Source organism: Cervus elaphus, chromosome 2, assembly GCF_910594005.1.
Source record: "Cervus elaphus chromosome 2, mCerEla1.1, whole genome shotgun sequence".
Taxonomy (NCBI): domain Eukaryota; kingdom Metazoa; phylum Chordata; class Mammalia; order Artiodactyla; family Cervidae; genus Cervus; species Cervus elaphus.
In genome coordinates this window covers 21,552,660-21,573,827 of record NC_057816.1, presented here as the reverse complement: position 1 = coordinate 21,573,827, position 21,168 = coordinate 21,552,660, and the positions used below count along the sequence as shown (strand labels likewise).

At 49.9% G+C, this 21,168-nt stretch overlaps 1 protein-coding gene across 2 annotated transcripts in view; it reads left to right on the top strand.

The window, feature by feature from the left end:
- PKNOX2 (PBX/knotted 1 homeobox 2) overlaps positions 1–21,168 on the top strand; it is a 289,880-nt gene that overhangs the window by 247,766 nt on the left and 20,946 nt on the right. For both annotated transcript variants that reach the window (XM_043873891.1, XM_043873881.1), the window contains 4 exons: positions 5,014–5,202; positions 18,470–18,599; positions 19,047–19,144; positions 19,978–20,097. In XM_043873891.1, the coding sequence (XP_043729826.1) occupies positions 5,014–5,202; positions 18,470–18,599; positions 19,047–19,144; positions 19,978–20,097 (537 nt within the window). The remainder of the gene's footprint in view (positions 1–5,013; positions 5,203–18,469; positions 18,600–19,046; positions 19,145–19,977; positions 20,098–21,168) is intronic.

Here is a 21,168-nt window from a genome sequence, read left to right as displayed (position 1 = left end):
TGGAACTCTCTTGCTTTTTCTATGATCCAATAGATGCTGGCAATTTGATCTCTGGTTCCTCTGCCTTTTCTAAATCCAGCTTGAAAGTTCTGGTTCACGTACTGTTGAAGCTATACTTGGAGAATTCTGAGCATTATTTTGCCCACTTATGAAATGAGTGCAATTGTGCAGTAGTTTGAGCATTCTTTGGCATTGCCTTTCTTTGGGATTGGAATGAAAACTGACTTTTTCCAGTCCTGTGGCCACTGCTGAGTTTTCCAAATTTGCTGGCATATTGAGTGCAGCACTTTCACAGCATCATCTTTTAGGATTTGAAATATTCAGCTGGAATTCCATCATCTCCACTAGCTTTGTTCATAATGATGCTTCCCAAGGCCCACTTAACTTCACACTCCAGGATGTCTGGCTCTAGGTAAGTGATCACACCATCGTTGTTATCTGGTTATTAAAATCTTTTTTTTTTTTTATAGTTCTTCTATGTATTCTTGCCACCTCTTCTTAATATCTTCTGCTTCTGTTAGGTCCATACCATTTCTGTCTTTTATTGTGCCCATCTTTGCATGAAATGTTCCCTTGGTATCTCTAATTTTCTTGAAGAGATCTCTAGTCTTTCCCATTCTATTGTTTTCCTCTCTTTCTTTACATTGATCACTAAGGAAAATATACAGTTGTCAGTTTCTGCCTCTGAGTGACACTTCATCTAATTCTCCAAGAGCCTTTAATTAGCCAAGCACAATCCCTGTCCCTATAAAGAAAGCTGATCACTGAAGAATTGGTACCTTTGAACTGGGTGTTGGAGAAGACTCTTGAGAGTCCCTTGGACTGCAAGGAGATCCAACCAGTCCATCCTAAAGGAAATCAGTTCTGAATATTAACTGGAAGGACTGATGCTGAAGCTGAAGCTTCAACACTTTGGCCACCTGATGTGAAGAACTGCCTCATTAGAAAAGACCCTGATGCTGGGAAAAATTGAAGGTGGGAGGAGAAGGGACGTCAGAGGATGAGATAGTTGGATGTCATCACCGACTCAATGGACATGAGTTTGAGTAAACTCTGCGAGTTGGTGATGGACAGGGTGGTCTGGCGTGCTGCAGTCCATAGGGTGGCAAAGAGTCGGACACGACTGAGCAACTGAACTGAACTGAATCCCTACCTATCAGACAATCCAGATGAGAGTCTGGGGGTTCCTCTGTCACTCTCCACTTGAAATGCTGATGAAGCTCAGAGAGGGTGTGGCCATGGCTTCTAGTCACACAGCTTACCGCTCAACACACGTGACCATAGGAGTCTCGGGGAGCGATGCCCTTGCTAGTCTTCCTGGGCATCAAAATGTTGGCCAAAAGTTAGGAGGGTGGGATTAAAGAAAGACGCCTCTACATGGCTTATGTCAGCATAAATCATCTTGGAAGGCAAGCATCCACTCTTTTCTTTTTGCTTTTTATTTTGATGTAACAGTAGATTCACATGCAGCTGTAAGAATTAGTATAGAGAAGTCCTGATTCCCTTTCTGCATGGCTAGAAAACAATTTCACAGCCAGGAAATGACAATGGTATGACCACCAAACTTACTCAGATTTCACTAGTTTTACATATAATCATAGCAATATGTGTGTGTGTGTGTTTAGTTTGTGCCACTTTATCATATTTGTATTCATGGAGACACTATGATTGTCAAGATACAGAGCAGTTCCTCCCTCCCTCCCCCACCTTACCCCCTAGCAATCACTGCTCTGTTCTCTATCTCTAAAATTTAGTCATTTAAAGAATGTTCTATATATAAAAAAAGAAGAAAAGAATGTTATATAAATGGCATTATGTATGTAGCCTGAGACTGGCTTTTTTTCTCAGCATCACTCCCTTTAAATCCATCCAAGCAGTTGAGTATATCGGTTGTTTGTTTTTGTTGCTAAGTATGATTTCATGATACAGATGTCCCATAGTTTCTCTATCCATTCACCTGTTGAAGTATATTTTGGTTGTTTCCAGCTTGGGGGTTATTAAAAATAAGATTTCTTTGAATATACAAGTTTTGAGGTGAACACCAGTTTTTATTTCTCTGGGACAAATGCCCAAGAGTGCAACTGCTGAGCTGGATGGTATATATTCAGTTTTGTAAGAAACTATTCTGCTGTTTTCCAGAGTGGCTGGACCATTTTTCATATCCGCCAGTTACACATGAGTGATCCAGTTTCTAATTCCTTGCCAATATTTAGCATTATCTCTATTTTTAATGTTAACCACTCTGATAGGTGTGTGGTGACATCTTACTATGGTTTTAAGTTGCATTTCCCTGATGATGCATGCATGTTGCTAAGTCACTTCAGTCGTATCTCTTTGTGACCCCATGGACTGTAGCCCGCCAGGCTTCTCTGTCTGTGGGATTCTCCAGGCAAGAATACTGGAGTGGGTTGCCATCCCCTCCTCCTGGGGATCTTTCCGACTCAGGAATAGAACCTGGGTCTCCTGCTTTGCAGGAAGATTCTTTACCGTTTGAGCCGCCAGAGAAGACCCTTCTCTGATAATTCTAAACATCTTTTTGTGTGGCTATTTGCCATCTATGTATCCTCTTCAGTGAAATGTCTGATGTTGTCTTTTGCCCATGTTCTAATTGGATTGCTTGTTATTTTACTGGTTTTGAGAGTTCTTTATATATTCTAGATATAAGTCCTTTGTCAGATATGTGTTTTTCAGATATTTTCTCCTGTTCTGTAGTTTGTCTTTTCATCTTCTTCACAGGGTCTTTTGAAGAGCAAACATTTTACACTTTGATAAGGTTCAATTCATCAAGTTTCCCTTTTCTGGGTCATGTTTTTGGTGTCAAATCTAAGACTTCTTTGCCTAGCCCTCTGTCCTGATTATTTTCTCTTGTGTTTTATTTTTTTCTTAAAAATTTTACAGTTTTATGCCTTACATTTTGGTCTTTGAGTTAATTTTTGTGTAAGATGTGAAAATCACTGTTTTGCTTGTGGATGTCCAATTGCTCCAACATCTTTATTTGAAAAGTGATTTGGCCATATCTACCATGAGCAGGGAGGCCTGGCGTGCTGCGATTCATGGGGTCACAAAGAGTCAGACACGACTGAGTGACTGAACTGAACTGAACTGAACCATAAGCCAAAAGAATGTCCATAGATTTTTTTTTTTTCTGATCACTTTTGGGATCTTGTCCTAAGGAAATAATGAAGAAGCATTAATAAGCTGTAAAGTTGGAAAATAGCCACTTAACATTTTTTATAAAGTTGAAAAATTGGAATTAACCTAAATTCCCAACAATAAGGAATTGGCTAAGTAGGGCACATACATGGAATGATATGTTATTGCTGTGTTAGTCACTCAGTCGTGTCTGACTCTTTGTGACCCCATGGACTGAAGCCCACCAGGCTCCTCTGTCCATGGAATTCTCCAGGCAGCAATACTGGAGTGGGTTGCCATTCCCTTATCCAGAGGATCTTTCTGACCCAGGGATTGAACCCATGTCTCCTGCATTGCAGGCAGATTCTTTACCATCTGAGTCACAGGGAAGTCCCATGGAATTTTTATTATGTTTTTCATTATTTTATTATATTATTATCTTTATTATTGCATGGAATGGTATGCAATAATTTAAAATATATTTACTCAATAACTTTTACCCATTCGAGAACTATATACTCAGTATCCACATGTGTTAATAACCATGATAATAGGATGAGCATATTAGACGCCACTTCTCCCTTCTAGAAGCCCATAGGCTAGAAGCAAGAATAGAGAAAACAATGTTGCCACTTAGAAAAATACATGCGGTAAACTAAGGGGAAACACAGGAAACAAAATTGCATGTACAAAGTGACTGAAACTATGTTGACATATGTGCATGTGAAACCCCTCCAAAAAACTCATCATTTTTTAGGGTGATTGGATCAGGGCAGCCTTTTTCATCCTCTATGTTCCTTACCTCCCACAGTGCTTTCTTTTTATAATAATAGCAACAGTAAAAAGAAAAGCTTCAATTGAGAAATAGCCTCTTGCCTTGAAAGGTTAGGAAGGTCCATTTGAAGAGGCGGCAGGCTCACGTACAACCTCCCGAAGGGCATGGAAAAAGCCACCGCAGACAGTTGAGTATCCCAGCACCCAGCTCAGTCACGCTGGATGATGCGGTCAGTCAACAGGCATTGATGGGGTGTCTGCACGGTGACTGGCGTCACATGAGGCACTCAGACCACGCCTTTAAGAATAGCCGGTCCCTGACCTCTTGGGGCTCTTACAAGGAGCTCGGATCTCTGCCTTCCTCCTGCCTGTTCAGGGCCACACCCCTCGCATCATGTGCCTTCCCTCAGATGCTCCTTTCTGCAAACCTGCAAGCTGTCAGGAAGGGCGTCATTGCCCCCAGCTGTCAGACAGTGAGGTGCAGAACTTACGCACTTGACCAAGGCCACACAGACAGGCAGGCGCAGAGCTGGAGATGTGGCCTTGCATCTCTAAGGCTGTTCTCAGAATAGCACATCTGCCTTCAGGACAGCTATGATAACAGGAGGCTCAAAAAAGTAAACAGGGGCTTCCTTGGTGGTCCAGTGGATAAGACTCTGCCTGCCAATGCAGGGCATATGGGTTCAATCCCAGGCCTAGAAAGATTCCACATGCCTCGGGGCAACTAAGCCCGTACACCATAACTGCTGAAGCCCAAGTGCCTGGAGCCTGCGCTCCGCAGCAAGAGAAGCCACTGCAATGAGAAGCCTGTGCACCACAGCTAGAGAGTAGCCCCCTCTCACCGGAACTAGAGAAAGCCTGCGTGCAGCGACAAAGACCCAGGGTAGCTGTGTATAGATTTTTTTTTAAGTTAAAAAAAACACCAAAACTGTGTATTTAAAAATACAAGCTAACAATCAGCATGTACCCACAGAGAGAATTTAAATCCTTCATCGCCAGAGCAGGAACGGGCTTCTCTCTTCTGGTGTGCTTGGGGTTTGAGGGTCAAGGCAGTGAGGGGACTGGAATCTGGACACACCTGGGCTCACCTGTCCTCCCTCTCCGCAGATGGTGAAGGCGATCCAGGTGCTAAGAATCCACCTGCTGGAGCTGGAGAAAGTCAATGAACTCTGCAAGGACTTTTGTAACCGGTACATCACCTGCCTCAAAACCAAGATGCACAGTGATAATCTGCTCAGGAACGACCTCGGGGGGCCCTACTCCCCCAACCAGCCCTCCATAAACCTTCACTCACAGGTAACACAGAGCACTCGGTCCTCTCTCCTAGCCAGGCTCCAAAGCCAGGTATCAGAAGGTCCCATGGAGACCTAGGAAAATGGTTTACAGTCACTGGATCCTTTCCTCATGAGATCTATCCTCTGGTCCATTCCTCCTGCTATTTTCAGGCAGCCAGACTCTCTAAAGCCCAGGGCTCACCATGCCAGGGCATCAATATTCCCTAGAAAATGACTAGGTCTGAGAGGGACAATGTTCAAAGTGATTCCTGGCTTCCGGGTCCAAGAGATCCCAGGAAATGAGCACAAAAGTTAAGGAGATGGAGAGTTTTGCTAGAGGATGAGGCAGGACAGAGCTGGGAATGGAATCAGAGTTGCCAGCACCACCCCTGGGCTTCTCCAGGGGCTTTGGTTTGATGAGTTCTTGTGTTCTGGGCTGGAGGGTTTGGGGGAAGTGGTCCTCTCCTGAATTCCGCTCACTTAATAGAAGAAGACAGAAGCTTCCCAAGGGACAGCTTTTCCCCGATCATTCTCTAGTTGCTCACCCCACTCTGGCACATCTGTCTCCTTGTGGTTCAGGGCCACTGTATAAGTCACCTAAAGTCACCCCCTCCTCTCAAGATTCACCTGCCACCTTCATCCTGAGGACCAGGAACTGTGGAAACAGTAACTCTGTGCTCTAGGAAAGAATGGGTTCTCTCCAGGGCAGAATATTTCCCCCAAACCTATAAACTGTGAAAGCTTCCTGGCGATAACCTTTCCAACTCACTGGTGTCTGTGTAGGCCCTAGGCTCACCACCTTCTTCTCCCACTGAGCTCTGAGTCCAGGACAGGCACATGGAGACCCCACAGGAGGCTTGCAGTAGCCTTCTACCCATGAGACAATCAGGCTTGGGGAGACAGGTGAACTTTCTAAGAGTGATTGGTGAGATGTGCTGGAAAGAGTGCCAAAGAAAGGTGAAGCCATTTTTAACCTGTAAATTTTAAGCACCAATACATAATCTGTTTCTCTAGGTTGGCAGAGGCAGGGGAAGGGACAGGGTGACCTCTAGAAGGCCTGCCAGGCCTTGTACTTGTTGACCACAAAAGTCACATCGAACCCACCCCCAGGGAATCTCTGAGGGACTCAGTAGTGAGTACTGCAGGAGACATGAGGCAGGAAGTTTATTTCCTCTTCCCTTTGCTTGAAATCACCAAATCACTTTATTACAGATCTAAACTCCGCCGCCCAGGCTTCTGCTTGCTAATATTCTCTTGAAATAGACTCATTCCTTCAGAGTCTTATTGTACTTTCCCTTATGATCAAAATTAGCAAGAAACTTGCATAAAAGAGGACAATAATTGCTCAACGAGCATCTCGTTTGTAATTTATTAGTTTCTATTATTGTGGGTTACCATGGCGACGCTGCGCAGCCCCGGTGACGGGAGAGATGCAAGATAGGAGCCGAGGAGGCTGTGAGGCTCACCAAATGGAGATGCACATTTTTATCAGTAATTTTCATGAAAATAATAAGTGAGGAGTTAATGAGATGGAAAGCCATCCTGTGGCTATTGTGAATTTGTTTTAAGTGTTGATCTAATTAGAATGCATCGGTCAGGAAAAGTAATGAGGATTTAGTGCCTCACAGAGATGTGAGGATCATATCAGAAAATTAGCACAAGTCTTTGGAAATAATCAGGTCCTTGGAGAGGCACCAGGTTTCCCCTTCTGGGCCCTCTAACCCCAACTCGAGCTCTGGCATTGGGGGTGTACCAGGGTAGAGGGGAAAAAAAGGAGGGCCAGGGGGCTTAGTAGCCACAGGGGCCCCCGAAAGGTTGGAGTCCCGCAGCTGACAGGTTCATCCTGCAGGAAGCAGGGTCACTGGGAGACACTAGTAGAGAAGGATAACGTGGGTGCTGGGTGAACCAGGCATGGGAGATGCTGTCTGCAGAAGTCAGTCCTCCTGGGGGATCCCAGCATCCAGTGCCTCTGAGCTTAGAGAGGAGAGGAAGGAACTTTGATCTCTATCACTGCAAGCATCACGTGGGTGCCTGACAGTGAAGCTGGCCCTGGGGTGACCGCTGCAGAAAGGCCTCTGATTCGCTTAGAAAGAGGAGCTCAGACAATCCAACAAAAACAAAGACACTGAAAAAGAGAGAAGACACTCAGCGAGGTGGTCCTGTTTGCCGCTTTTCAGACTGGCCCCTTCATTTCCTGCCTCTGCCTCCACCTCCTTGGTTCAGGCTTCAGTGGGTAAATAAGGTAATTACACACGAGCTACTACCATAGCTTCCTATTCTGCTCTTCTGTGGCTACCTCGAGGCCCTCCTACACACACACACACACACACACACACACACACACACTTTCACACCCGCACACCTCTTAGGCTTCTGCGGCTGGCTTTATCATCGAAAGCACTGTTCAAGCCCTTCTCCTGCTCAAAAACTCTGATTACCAGCCCCTCCCCCCAGGGTTTTCACATCCTTTCTCCGGACATTCAAGGCCCTCCTCCGTCACTGTTCTTCCACACCCGTGTATTTGATGTCCCCGCACCTCTGCAGGACCAAACCCAGCCTCTTCACCAAGGGCAGTAAGAAGGCTGCTCTCCCCTTAGAGGCCTCCTGGGCACCCCACCCCAAAGCTGGACTTTCCTTTCTCTCAGCTAACTCCTGGGCATGTCGGGACATTTATGTGGTAAATATCACACGTGACTTTGCATCATCATCACTGTGTAAGCCTTGTTTTCCTCTCCTGGATAACAAACATTTTTTGAGCAGAGTCAGGATTTCATATATTATTATACCTATACCTGACGATAACCACACAGAGTCTGGTGCGTGGTAGTTAACCAATAATTTTCTGTTGAAAGACGTAATAAGATGAGAAAGATGGAGAGAGAAAAATCAGAGAGGCAAGAAGAAGGCTGAGGAGGGGAGGAGAAATAAGGAGAAAGAGGGAAAGAAAGGCAGATATCAAGGATCATGCTTTGCTTTTCTGTCTATATTATTTTTTCAGACTTTTAATGTTTATATTGGAGTATAGTTGATTAGCAATGTTGTGATAGCTTAAGGTGAACAGTGAAGGGACTCAGCCATAGATATACATGTATCCGTTCTTCCCCACAGTCCTCTCCCATCCAAAGCTGCCACATAACATTAAGCAGAGTTCCCTGTGCTATACAGTAGGTCTCAAGGGTCATGTTTGAGAGGGAGGTGTGGAGAGGATGAAGACTGGAGGAAAAGAGCAACACAGACAAAGAGACACAGACAAGGAAGAGGGAAGTGAGGCTGGAGACAGACAGAGGCAGAAGAGAGATAGAAAGAGAGATGGTGACCGCAGTCGAGGAGAGGGGCTGGGGTGGGGTCAGTGCAATGTCCTGGGGGTGTGCAGAGGAGAAGCTGGTCAGGATGCCTTGTGTGTGTCGCCCCGTCCTCATTCCCAGACTCCAATCTCTGCCTCACTAGGGTGGGTGCAGGCTGGCCCTGGGCCTCCCCAGGAAGGAGAGCCCCATGGGGCTGAGAGACTTAGAGCAGGAGGGAGGCCTGGGGTCTGGGCATGGGAGTCAGCACCAGAAAGGAGAGAGAAGGAGCGTGTGTGTGTGTGTGTGTGTGTGTGTGTGTGTGTGTGTGTGTATCTGCACACACATTCGTCATGGTTCGACCTTAATCCCCCCCAGCCTGAAATAGCCGCAGTGAGCGCCAGCCTGGCCTGGGGAGGGGTGTCTCCCCTCCGGAACATGATCCACAGGATCAACATTCCGGCCACCAGCTAGCTTTGTTGCAAACTGCTGGCTCATGCTTTTGCCCGTGTGCTGATCATCCAGTCTTGTGTTGCAACGTGAGAGATATTTTTTATTATGTACATTGGTCCCCCTCCCTCAGATGCCGTACTCTGTCCCCACCTGGCACTTTGGGGTCTGGGCATACTCCCACTTGGCCTTCTATTTCGATGCGTGAGCTTTCTCTTAGGGGGTGGAATGGGGTTCCAAGTGGAGGAGTCTGCTTCTCCCAAGCAGGAGAGCTAAACCGGGGTTTCCAAGGACTTGGGCCACAGCCTGGTCTTCCCCCTCCCCAGAAAGCCACCCTGCCCTGCCTGTGTCTAATGATACCCTGGCTCAGCAGAGCCCAGGCTTCCTGTGTGGGTTGATCCTTAGCAAGGAAGCTCTTCCTTGATTCCAGGGGCTTCATTGGTGGTTCAGACTGTAAAGAATCTGCCTGCAATGAGGGAAACCTAGGTTCGATCCCTGAGTTGGGAAGATCCCCTGGAGGAGGGCATGGCAACCCACTCCAGTGTTCTTGCCTGGAAAATCCCATGGACAGAGGAGTCTGGCAGGCTACAGTTCTTGGGGTCTCAAAGAGTCGGACACGACTGAGCGAATAACACTTTCCCTTTCCTTGATTCCACTGAAGAGACCCTCACGCCGGCCTTGCCCAAGCTTGCATTTAACCTAAAACCGTCTTTCCCCTTGGAGATTAAACCTCAGCTCTCTTCCAGGGCTGATCGGGCTGAGCCATAGTTCTCACTCAGTTGCCAGGCACTGGGGGGACACTTACTGTATGTGCTGCACTAGGTCCTGAGAGAACACTGTGAATTTTCCTGGATGAGCACTCAGCCTCGGTGGGAGGGAGCTTGTGTCCCACCTGAAGATCTAGATAAGTTCTGTGAGCATAGAGTGCTCAGGGGCAAGAGGGCCCTGAGGAAGGGCGGGAAAGCAGCCGCTGGAAGGGGTCTGGATTGAGCGAAGCACGTGTGTGGCCTGAGGTTGCCCAGTCACCTCTCAGCATCCTTCTTCCTCCTACTGGGAAAGCCCAGGCCCCACCTCAAGGCCCGTGTCTGTTCCTGCCCAGAGACAGATTGAGCCAGCCTCAGGAGGGATCAGATAGGTTGGCAGGAGAATTTTCAAAGCTAATGTGATTGGAGAAGCTGTAGCTTCACTGGCTTTAGGAGGACTTCTTGAGGGAGGGAGCATTTCAGGCAGGCTTGGGTCAGTGGGAGCTTGGGCTATTTAGGCTTCTAGTTTCCTTGGTGGCTCAGACAGTAAAGAATCTGCCTGCAGAGCAGGAGACACCGGGTTCAATTCCTGGGTCAAGAAGATCCCCTGGAGAAGGGAATGGCAACCCACTCCAGTATTCTTGCCTGGAAAATCCATGGACGGAGGAGCCTGGTGGCCTACAGTCCATGGAGTTGCAAAGAGTTGGACACGACTGAGCAACTAAAGCTTTCATTTTCACTTTTTCTTTTCAATCAGGTGAGTGAAGGGCGGTTAGTAGATGATCTGGGAGCCCTCGGTATGAGTGTTCCCAGTGTAAAGAGAAGTCTGGAGTAGGGGGAGGAACAGAGAACAGTCCCTGGAGCAAAGAGGCCAGGGTTTAGGGGGAAACTCTTGCCTCAAACATCTGTTCAGGTATCTACCGAACCTGCTCGGTTCCAAGGGCATAAAAACCACTGCAACACCATCTCTAACTGCAAATAGAGTATCTTGCAGCCAGATCTGTGGGGGCTATGCTTTGAGTCTGATTATCATAAATTGCCAAAGACTTCCATCCTTCAGGGGAGAATGTGGGCAATGGGGTAAGGCTTGACGATGCATTGGAGATAAATGAACTAAGTTGCTACCTCTTGAGCCGCTCAAGGGAGAACTGGCAGAGAAAAGGGAGAAAACGTCCATGTTTATTGAGCTCCCTGGTCTCAGACACTGTGTGTACTCGGTGCTTGACATAGATCCTCTCACTTACTCCTCACAACCAGCCTGCAAAGTACACATTCTTTTCTCCACTTTATATTCAAGAAAAGGGAAACTCGGGGCAGTTAAGGCTCAAGGCCCCATGCCTAATAAGCAGCAGAGTTAGGGATGGATTCCTCCAGAGTCCATTTTCATTTCCTAGGTCCTTTTACTTTTTCAGTGACGTGTAGGAAGGAGAACCAGGGTTCCTGGACCCTGAGTGGAGAGCCATGACCCTGTCTAGCTGTCAATCAGGGATTCAGAGATGAGAGAGAGAGTGAGAAACCAATTGTGGAGAAGAAAGAATTTGGATTCGCTAATTGACTGAGAGTAGGGAGGGGAGTGGCCACAAAGAGAGCCGAGTTCTGAGATACCCGGCTTGGCCCACCAGATGTCACTCTGCAGGTGGGCTGCTCTCTAAAAATACAGGAAGGGCATTATCACTGCACCCCCGCCTGGGGAAGGGGACTTGCCAGTTGACCAACAGGGAGTTGGTCATTTTCAGGATTAGCAGGAAGCCAAGGGGGTAGAGGGCCAGCACCTCAGGCCAGCCCCTGGAAGTTCTGCCTTGTGGCCGAGCGTGGGAGTGGTGGTCCACTCTGCAGGTCACTACTGAGATGGAAAAGGGGATACCCCCGACCCAGGTGACAGGAAACTGAGTTCCACTGCCTTCCTCCTCCACGGGTGTTAAGGCTGTCCCTTCTGGGTCCCTAGCCCCACCCCACGACCCCACCCACCCTCCAGCTCAGGGGCCAGGACCCCCGCCGAGTGCGGGCACGCCAGACTCAGAAACTGGAGCGGCTCCCTCCTTCCCAGGGAGTGTTCCTTAAGAGCAACAGCTGCTGCGTGTCCCTGCAGGCCAGAAGCTGCCTTTCCCTTGAGATGTCAGCTCCCACCAGGAGAGGAACAGGAACAGGGTTAGGTGGCTTGTTTACATGTGACTGGCTTCCCGGGTTTGGGAACCCAACTCTTCCCAGCCCGAGACAGGACAGGACGCTGGCTTTGCCAGAAATGGAGGGACGCTGCCAGGAACGGGGTGCCTGGGGACAACGGTAACCTCCTCACCAGGTCCAGACCTCAGCTCAGGCAGGCCACTCACCTACCGAGCATCTCTCAGGCACCCAATGCTTTGCTGGGTAGTTTGAGGGAATTGAAAGACCCCTGTTTCCCTAAAAGAAAAAAAGAAAAGAAAAACCCTGCAACCAAGCAGGGGGAAAAGACATATGTATAAGAAAGATCCCTTGTGTGCCCAGCGTACCAAGCCAACAGGAAGCGTCAAAAAGGATTTGAGAGGATGGGCCAAGGGCATGCCCGAGTGGGTCAAGACAAGCTTCCCAGCAGAACCCAGGCTCTCAGAACTGGCTCCCCACCCCCAGCCCAGGCAAGTTAGGCACAAGCCGGTCCTGCTAGGAGGCTGGGGAGGCTTTGGGAGTAACGTCTGGGCTGGTGGATCAGCAGAGACCCCTAGTGGCCTGGGGGTGGATGGCAGACAGCTGGGGCCGCCCGCTCCCGCTGTACCCCCGCTCCAACCCATACCCTCCACCCACTCACATCTCAGGGAGTGGTGGTGTTTTTTTCTAAAATCCCCAACTGGAAGGGCCTTTGCAAGTTCATCCAATTCACTCCCCTGTTTCGCAGGCATCCTAACACGATAAAAAAAATTCCAGCTATTGCAAAACAACTTAAAGGAAAACTTCTCCAATCAGTCCTTTTCTTCACTCTTCGTTTCTTCCTCCCGTCACAGTTTGTTCCAGGAATTTCTTCCATGAGTGGAAGTTAAGTCTCCCCAGGCAGCACAAGCCCTCCCCCTAATAACAGTGAGGAAAGGCGGTCCGAGGAGCTGCCACACCTCCTCCTGGGCTGACATCAGACCACAGTGTCAGACTTCACAGTCAATGCCAGCTCATTTCCAACCCCCAACCCCACCCTCTGCTTTTAAAAGTAATCATGGAGGCTTTCACTTTTTCATAGTTCAAAAGGACTTCCTTTTGAACAAGTCATCTTTTTTTTGTTCCAGAAATGAAATGTGGAGTAGAACTCACCCAGTGACCACTGTGGGTCAGAAAGAATGACCAGTGGCCCCAGGGACCGAGGGCCCGGCAGCTGGCCCATGGGTGGTGTCAAGGAATACAAGTTCTCAGCTGTCCTAAAGCTGCTCTCCTGCCTCCCTCTGCCCCCCCTCCACCTCCCCAAGGGGCTTTCAGCCTGTGTCTCTGAGAAACAGCACTCGAGGAGCAGGAGAGGGATGAGGCCTGTGGAGGCCAGCTCATTGGTTTCCATCTGACCTCTTGGTCATCTGGTCCACACCCCAAAGGATGTCCTTCCTGGGAAACTCTAAGCTTTCAGCTTTTTGGCCCATTTCCTACTAGAAAGTAAGAGACCCAATGGAACAGCTCCAGCAGAGAAGCCAGGAAGAATGCCTGTGATTCCTAGGTTTCTGGCAGTTTCCAGAGGATTGGGAACACCCCTGCCATGCTCCTGAACACGGCAAAGAACTCCTGGGCTGGATAACCAACTTTCAGCCCCTGGTTCCTGGACAACCCAAGGGATGTGAGACATGGGATGTTGGGATGTCACTGAAACTACCAAATGTGCTTCTCACCTCTTCACGGGGCCAAGGAACCTGGCAGGAAACAGCTCTGTCTGGGTCTAGAAGGGGTAGCATCCACCTGGTTTGGAGTGTGATGAGCCCCAGGAGGAAGCTGTCAAGAAGATGATAACACTGTGTGCGTAGCCAACATCTTCTCTCCAGGGGCCTCCCGCTGCTGCCATAGTAGCTCCTCCTTCAGAAAAGACCAGGAGATGGTCCCCAGAGACCCAGTCCCTTTGTCTCCATAGAGACAAGGCTCTAGCAGGCTGGAGATGAAGGCAGAACCAGAAATAGCTGCAAAGTCAAGTCACGGGGCTCGTCTGGGACAGAGACTGCAGCTTCGAGTTCTGTGGCTTGGCCTTGTCCCAGGAACACTGTTTGGGCAGGGAGGCTGGCACTGACCCCCATGGCTAGGTGTGCAACTCTGGGTGAAGCTCTGCTGTTGCTAAGTAAGGAACCCACAAGGCTCTACGACTTCTAGGACAGGTTTTAAACGCTGGCTGTGCCATTCCCTAGTGGAGTGACCTTAGCCGGAGGAAGTGGGAAATGATTTACTAGGTGCCTAAATGTGCCAGACACCATGCTTACCTTGGAGCCTGGCTGACTGACTCCAAAGCTCATCTCCCCACCGCAGCATCCGTGCCATGCTTGGGACTGGAAGACCTGGGTTTGAGAGCTATGTGACTTAAGAATGTCACTTCCATTCTCGGGACCTCGACTCCTCCTCAGGCAAACAGAATCGACGATATTTGGGAATTCTCTCCTCTGCTGACCCCATAGGTAGTGGTGAGGTTAAAATGAAATAGCACAGTGAGAGAGTGTTCTCTAACATTCAATATGTATAATAAAAATATAGTGTTCAAACCCAGCTGATCTTTGGGACCATCTGAGAGGGGTTTTTTAAAAACACAGATTGCTAGAACTTCCCTCGTGGTCCAGCGGCTAAGACTCTGGGCTCCCAAGGCAGGGAGCCTCGGTTCAATCCCTGGTCAGGGAACTAGATCCCACATGCCAACAACTAAAAAAAGAAAAGAAAAGAAAAAAACCCAAGATGGCTGATGGTCTCATTCAATGGCCCTGAGAATCTGTGTCTTTAAAAACACCCCAGTGCTCAGGCAGGTTTGTGAAACAGCTCATGTTTACAAATGTAAGAGACTGACAGCAACAGGAGAAGGGGACAGCAGAGGATGAGATGGTTAGATAGCATCACCTACTTAACAGACTTGATTCTGAGCAGACTCCGGGAGACAGTGGAAGACAGAGGAGCCTGCCAGGCTACCCTCCATATGGTCGCAAAGAGTCGGACATGACTGAGCGACTGAACAACGACACCAACAACGAGATGAAGACCCCTTCCCTAGACCCCAGAGATGCCAAGATTTCGCTTCTTCTCTTTGTCCTAGCTAAGATGTGGTCAGCACAGTCCCCTGCCCACAGTTTCCACCCCTGAGGTTCTCTGTTCCGTTCCTTTACTGATGTAACTCAGCTGCCTCTTAGCACCTCCCAGCAAAGACCCAGAGTAGGAGGAGAGGGTAGGAAAGTGAAGGGTCTGATCCAAATAGTAAATTGCCTTTAGTTACCCAAACCAGGGAAGCTGGTGCGGAAGCTAACCAAGCCACAAGGCTGAGAACCAGTCAGAGTGTGAATAAGCCAGGGAAGATCCAAGTGATAACTCACTCTCTTGCCTCTGGCTGGTAAAGATGTGCTGGTTGAATCCCAAGTCATACATCTTGTATTTATTTTACTGGCTTTGCTTGTGTTTTCCTAACCTTGCTAGATTTATTTTGGGGATGGAAGAAGGTCTGGAACAAGTTTTTATGTTGGAAATTCCCAAATATCCTTATTCAATGATGAGCACCGTGGTATGGATGGTTCCAAACCAGAGGTCATTGAAAAGTCATTTGCCATGAGTTTTATGGTGAGTGTCAATGGAGTGGCTGTCCCCAGCTATTAAATTTACCTTCCAGAGACTTCCTTGGTGATCCAGTGACTAAGACTCCATTTTCCCAATGCAAGGGGCCTGGGATTGATCCCTGGTCAGGGAATTAGATCCCACATGCCTCAACTGAAGATCCTGCATGCCGCAGCTAACACCTGGCACAGTCAAAAAATAAATAAGTAGTTTTTTTTTTTAATTTTCAAGTTTGTCCCAGCTTTTCATAATCTCAGTGCTGGTTTACACCCTGGGAGAAAGGTTGGCTGGGAGGCTGGATCGAGGGGAGCTCAAGTTCGGAGCAGACTCAAGCTGAAGAGTCAGGCTTCAAGGATTCCTGGATGTGAACACAGGGCCAGACACATCTTATAAATAACGAGCCCACTGAAAAGCCATGCTTTCGTGCTAAGTCGCTTCAGTTGTTTCCGACTCTTTGCAACCCCGTGGACTGTAGCCCATCAGGCTCCTCTGTCCATGGGATTCTCCAGGCAAGAATCCTGGGGTGGGTTGCCATGGGATCAAAGAGCCATGATGTGCTAACTCCTGATCCACCATCCTTTCCTCGGGTGCCCATGCTGCCTCTGTATGTCCGGATTTGGGTTGTTTTTATCTGCTCACCTGCTCATGTTCATTGAACCCCTGTGATTCCAGGAACACCTTGCCGCCCAGTTCTTGACCCGAGGTGGGGGTACAGTGTTTGTGGGTGAAGGAGGGCTGTGAGGAGGCTGTGTACCCACCTAGGGCACCTTGAGCAAGTGGTTTGGGTTTCTTAGCCTCAGTTCCTCGTTTGTACCCCAGGGAGCTGGAATACTCAGACTGTGAGGGCCCTTCCAGTTTCTAGGTTTCTGCAGGTCAGACAGCGTTATACTTGAGCTGTGCAAATGGAAAGGCTGAGAGTCCTGCTCAAAGAATAAACTTCACTGGCGGGGAGGCCCTCACAGATCCCAGAAAGGAAAAAGCGAGGCAGGAGCTGGCCCCTCCTCCCTTCCCCAAGGTCACAGCCGCAGAGGTGAGCCCAGTGGGGAAGCAAGGCCTCCTCCCCCACCCCACCCCATCAGAAGCCAGATGGGAGGTCCAGGCGTGGAGGAGGGGGAGCCAGACTCCAGTCCCACGACTGCTTATTTATAGCTTAATCTCCTCAGCCCTGGGCCGGACAGTCCAGGAGGGTAAAAAAGGCAGTTCTGGAGAAGATGCCAAGGGTGGGTAAGCAGCTGAATCAAGTGAGACTGTCCGTACCAACTGCCTCCACCTGCAAGGCTCAGCCAGCTCCTGGGAGCCAGGGTCCGGGAAGTGACGTGCCACAGCTGTCCCCCAGCCCCTGACATGTCTTCTTGGTCTGTGGCTCCAGGTTTGCAGTCACTGGCTCCAGGTTTTGCTCCAGACACACACTTCTTGCTCCACCCTCTTGATCTTCCTGCAGCTGATGGTCCAAGCTCGTCAGGTCCTAAAACCAAAGCTAGGGAGCTGGGGGCTTTCTTTTCCCCCCAACTTTCTTAACCACGGTCAGGTTCAGTCACGTCTGACTCTTTGTGACTCCATAGACTGCATGCAGCACGCCAGGCTTCCTTATCTTTCACTGTCTCCCGGAGTTTGCTCACACTCCTGCAACTGAGTCGATGATGCCTTCCAACCATCTCATCCTCTGTCACCTCCTTCTCCTCCTACCTTTAATCTTTCCCAGCATCAGGGTCTTTTCTAATGAGTTGGCTCTTCACATTAGGTGGCCAAAATATTGGAGCTTCAGCTTCAGCATCAGTCCTTCCAATGAATATTCAGGGTTGATTTCCTTTAGGATTGACTGGTTTGATCACCTTGCTGTCCCTTTTCTTAACCATTTTCCTGTCTAAATCCTAAAAGCTTCAGGCCTGTGATTCCAGGCCTTGGGCATGGGAATGCCCATACTAGCCAGCAGGTTACTGGTGTAAGTATTGTTTTCACAGGAAGAACTGTGGTTGGGGGGTGCTCAGTGACCCCAGTGGGTCTTCTCAGGCTCACTTACTTTCCCCCATCCATGCCTGCCTTGCTTTCTCCAAATGAAACCTAGAGACCCCAACCCCCACACCCAGTTCCTTCCTCACAAACCCTCCCTAGCGGAGCAGGGCGCCCGGTGGCCAAGGAGGGAGGCTTCACTGCCCCTTCCTGGAGGCCCTCAGCTGAGCCTGCTTCCTGTCCATCTATGTCAGAGTCTAAGCACTCTTTGCCCGGCTCTTAGGTGGCAATGATGAGGGTGCCAGAAAAAAAAAAAGGCCCCCTTAGCTGCTTTGGATTGTCTGCAGGAAAGGGGCCAGCAGGTGACAGTGTGGGGAGTGAGCCTCCTCAGGGGGCTCTGTGCTGGGGGCCTAAGGGGGGCGGGAGGAGCCGATGAGATGTGCCCCCAGCTGAGGGAACGCTCCTATGGGATGCCCTGGAAGACGGGTGATGAAGAGGACAGGTGGCTATTTTTATTATTATTCAGCAAATATTTTAGTAGCCATGATACGGCAGATCTGAGCTAAGTACAGGTAGTACGTTGGAGGCTGATTTGTGTGGAGCTTTTTGTCATAAATGCTGTGATACGGGCACTGAGCAGCAAGGCTCTTGGTGGCAGGAGGCTTCTGGAGATAGCTGAGGGTGAAGGATGAGTGCGTGCTGAGCAGGTAAAGCCCGGTTCCCAGCCCTGGCTTGACATCCGAGTCACCCGGAGCTTTCAACATGCACTTTCCCCGCAGAGCCCTGGTCACACCCCTGACCAATTAAGTTAGAATGTCTGGGGATGGAACCCAGGCATCAATATTGGAGCTTCCACGGTGAAGCCAAGGCAGGCACCACTGGTGTGGGGGATAATTTCTGTCTCAAGTTCGCAGGGGAGTGGAATAGGTCAGCGGATGACTCTTGTCGGTTGGTCGTTTGTAAGGCTGAGTCTCCTTATTCACACTTTCTAGGGAGAATCGCCTTTTGGCTTAGGGTCTGGGAGGAGCGGGAGGTGGGAAGGCAGGAAGTGGGAGGGGAGAGGAGGAATTTGGGGCTGTGGCAGCTAGGCGCTTAGTGACACTGTCACAAACCACGCCTCCCTTGCTGCCAGGACCTCCTGCAGAATTCCCCCAATTCCATGTCTGGAGTCTCCAATAACCCCCAGGGGATTGTGGTCCCAGCCTCAGCGCTCCAGCAGGGCAACATCGCCATGACAACCGTCAACTCACAAGTGGTGTCAGGTCTGTGCAGGGGATTCTGGGGAACACCCCTGGGAGGAGAGTGGGTGGCCCTGAGGGAATTCCAGGGTTGGTGGGGGGCAAGACACTGAACAAAGTGTCCTAGGATGTGGGAGGGGGTGCCCCCTGCCAAGGGAGGGGCTCCCAACTGAGTTTCTTGCCTAAAGTGTTCCGTAAGCTTACAGATCATTAGCAAGACCTGATGATGGTGGTTTGGAACAAATTTGGGTCGTAGTCTCATGAACCCCACCCTAAGACCCTTCCCCCCCAAACACACACAGAGACTCTCTTCTCTGCACCCCACCCCCTCCCACCCCTCCCCCACAGGGGTTGAAGGCCTCCAGAGTAGAGAGTGTTTACACATGAGTGCCAAGTGGATTGGGAGCCCTGCTTGCCCTCACTCCTACCCATCCCTATGGCAGGGGACCCCAAAACTGGTTGTCTCCTCAGGTGGAGCCTTATACCAGCCGGTTACCATGGTAACCTCCCAGGGTCAGGTGGTCACCCAGGCAATCCCCCAGGGAGCCATCCAGATCCAGAACACACAGGTGAGTGTGTGTGTGTGTGCAGTGCAGGTGTGTGCACATGTGCATGGTGTGGGGAGGGCTCCGTGCCCGGTCACCGTCTGCTAGGCGCTTTCCGCCACTAGCTCCCTCGCCTCCCATTACTTCCCAGAGACGTATCATCACCCCCATCTGACGGGCAAGAAGGTGGGCATTGAAAGGTTCTACCAGCTCCTGAGATCTCAGTGCCTCTCAGGGTCACATGGAGGGATCCTACACTTGCCCCTCCTGCTCTGCACTCCACGCCAGTCTGTAGCTCAGTGGGGTGGAGGGCACACACAGAGGCCAGGCTGGGATGGGAAGATCTGAAGGCAGAGGCTGGAGAGCTGACGTTGGCTCCGCCATCTTGGATAGGTCAGCTGAGCCCTCTGAGCCTCTGAGTTCTTCTCCATAGAAGAGGGACTCACATCAGCTGCCCACGGCCCTACCAGCCTACAGAGCTGATGTGAGGGCTGACCGTGCTAACGGATAGGAAAGCCCTCCAAAAAAGCTCACGTACCCCAGAAATGCTAACAACCTCTGGATGGTTTACGGCGAACCTCTCTCCTATACCTTCTGCATGTGCCTGTTTCCTCTGTCTCCTCTCTCATCCCCCTACCCCTCCTCCCCTCTTCCTCCTTCTCCTCTTTCTCCTTCTTCCCTTCTCCCATTCCCTGAGGGGCTGGTGCCAGATGACAGGAGAGGTGACCTCCCCGGACCCTCAGAATGAGTTGGGACAGGGGATTGGCGGCGAGAGCCTGCCGTCTCTATGGCAACAGGTCCCTAGCTGCTGGCCCGCCAGGCTGCTGATGCTGATTTTTTCTCCACGTGCCCTGAAGGTTAACCTTGACCTCACCTCCCTCCTGGACAATGAGGATAAGAAGTCCAAGAACAAACGAGGAGTCTTGCCCAAGCATGCCACCAATATAATGCGTTCTTGGCTCTTCCAGCATCTCATGGTGAGTGTGTGTGTGTTGGGGTGTGGAGTTGCAGTGTGGGGTATGAATAAGCCCTGGGACACCAGCCCGTGATTCCCACATCTCCAGAGGGCTTGGCCTCAGAGAGAGGCTCTCCTGTAGGGATACCATCTTCCAGAGGCCAGGGTAGCGGGAGGCTTGAATGGGACCTAAAGCTGGAGATTCCTCCAGTGCTTGTGGCTACTGCCTCAAAAGAATATGACGTCCATGAGGGAATGGGGATGGACATGTTCTGAAGAGCGTAAAGCTGTGGGCAAGTGGACAGTGTTTCGTGAACAGAGTGGGATTCTGTGGGGCGGGGCTGTGGCTACTTCTCCTGGGGCAGCCACACTCACCCCTGTCTTCTCCCGTGGAAGAAAATGCTGATTCTCCAGTCAAACCCTCCTGTTTCCTGAGTCCTTGGTGCTGGGGGCAGAGCAGAGGGTGTGCATCCCTTTCCTTCTGATCAGAGCAGCCAGAGGAAGTGTGGACTGCCGAGCCATGGTTAAGCCCGCCCCTACCCCGGGGTGGGCAGCCTAGGCTGAAATCCTAGCATCAGATAGCCAGCTCAGCTCAGAGAGGTGGAGCAGTTGTTTTCTTGGGTCTCTTTCATGAGATGATGATGCAGCCTAAGCTTTATGGGGGACTTCTCTGATGGCCCAGTGGTTAAGGAACTGTGTTTCCAAGGCAGGTGGCTTAGGTTCAGTCTTTGGTCGGGGAACTAGTCCCACAGACCATGGGACGCAGCCAAAAAAAATTTTTTTCACTAAAAAAAAAAAAGAGTAATGTTTATAGGGGCTTCCCCAGTGGCCCAGCAGTTAAGACTCTGAGCTTCCACTGCAGGGGGCGTGGGTTTGTAAAGCGCCTGCTGTGTGCATCTAGCATGACGGTGGCTGTGTTTGTGTGCACGGTAAGTTGCAACAGATAAGCCTTGGGTTGAGTATCAGGAGTGACTTCAAAACTGTGTCCTTCTTGCATCATACAAGGGTTGGAGCAATAAAGCTGGTGACTCTGTCTGGGCTGTGTGTGTGTGTGTATGTGTGTCTGGGATGGGGAGGCAGAATCTTCAAGCAC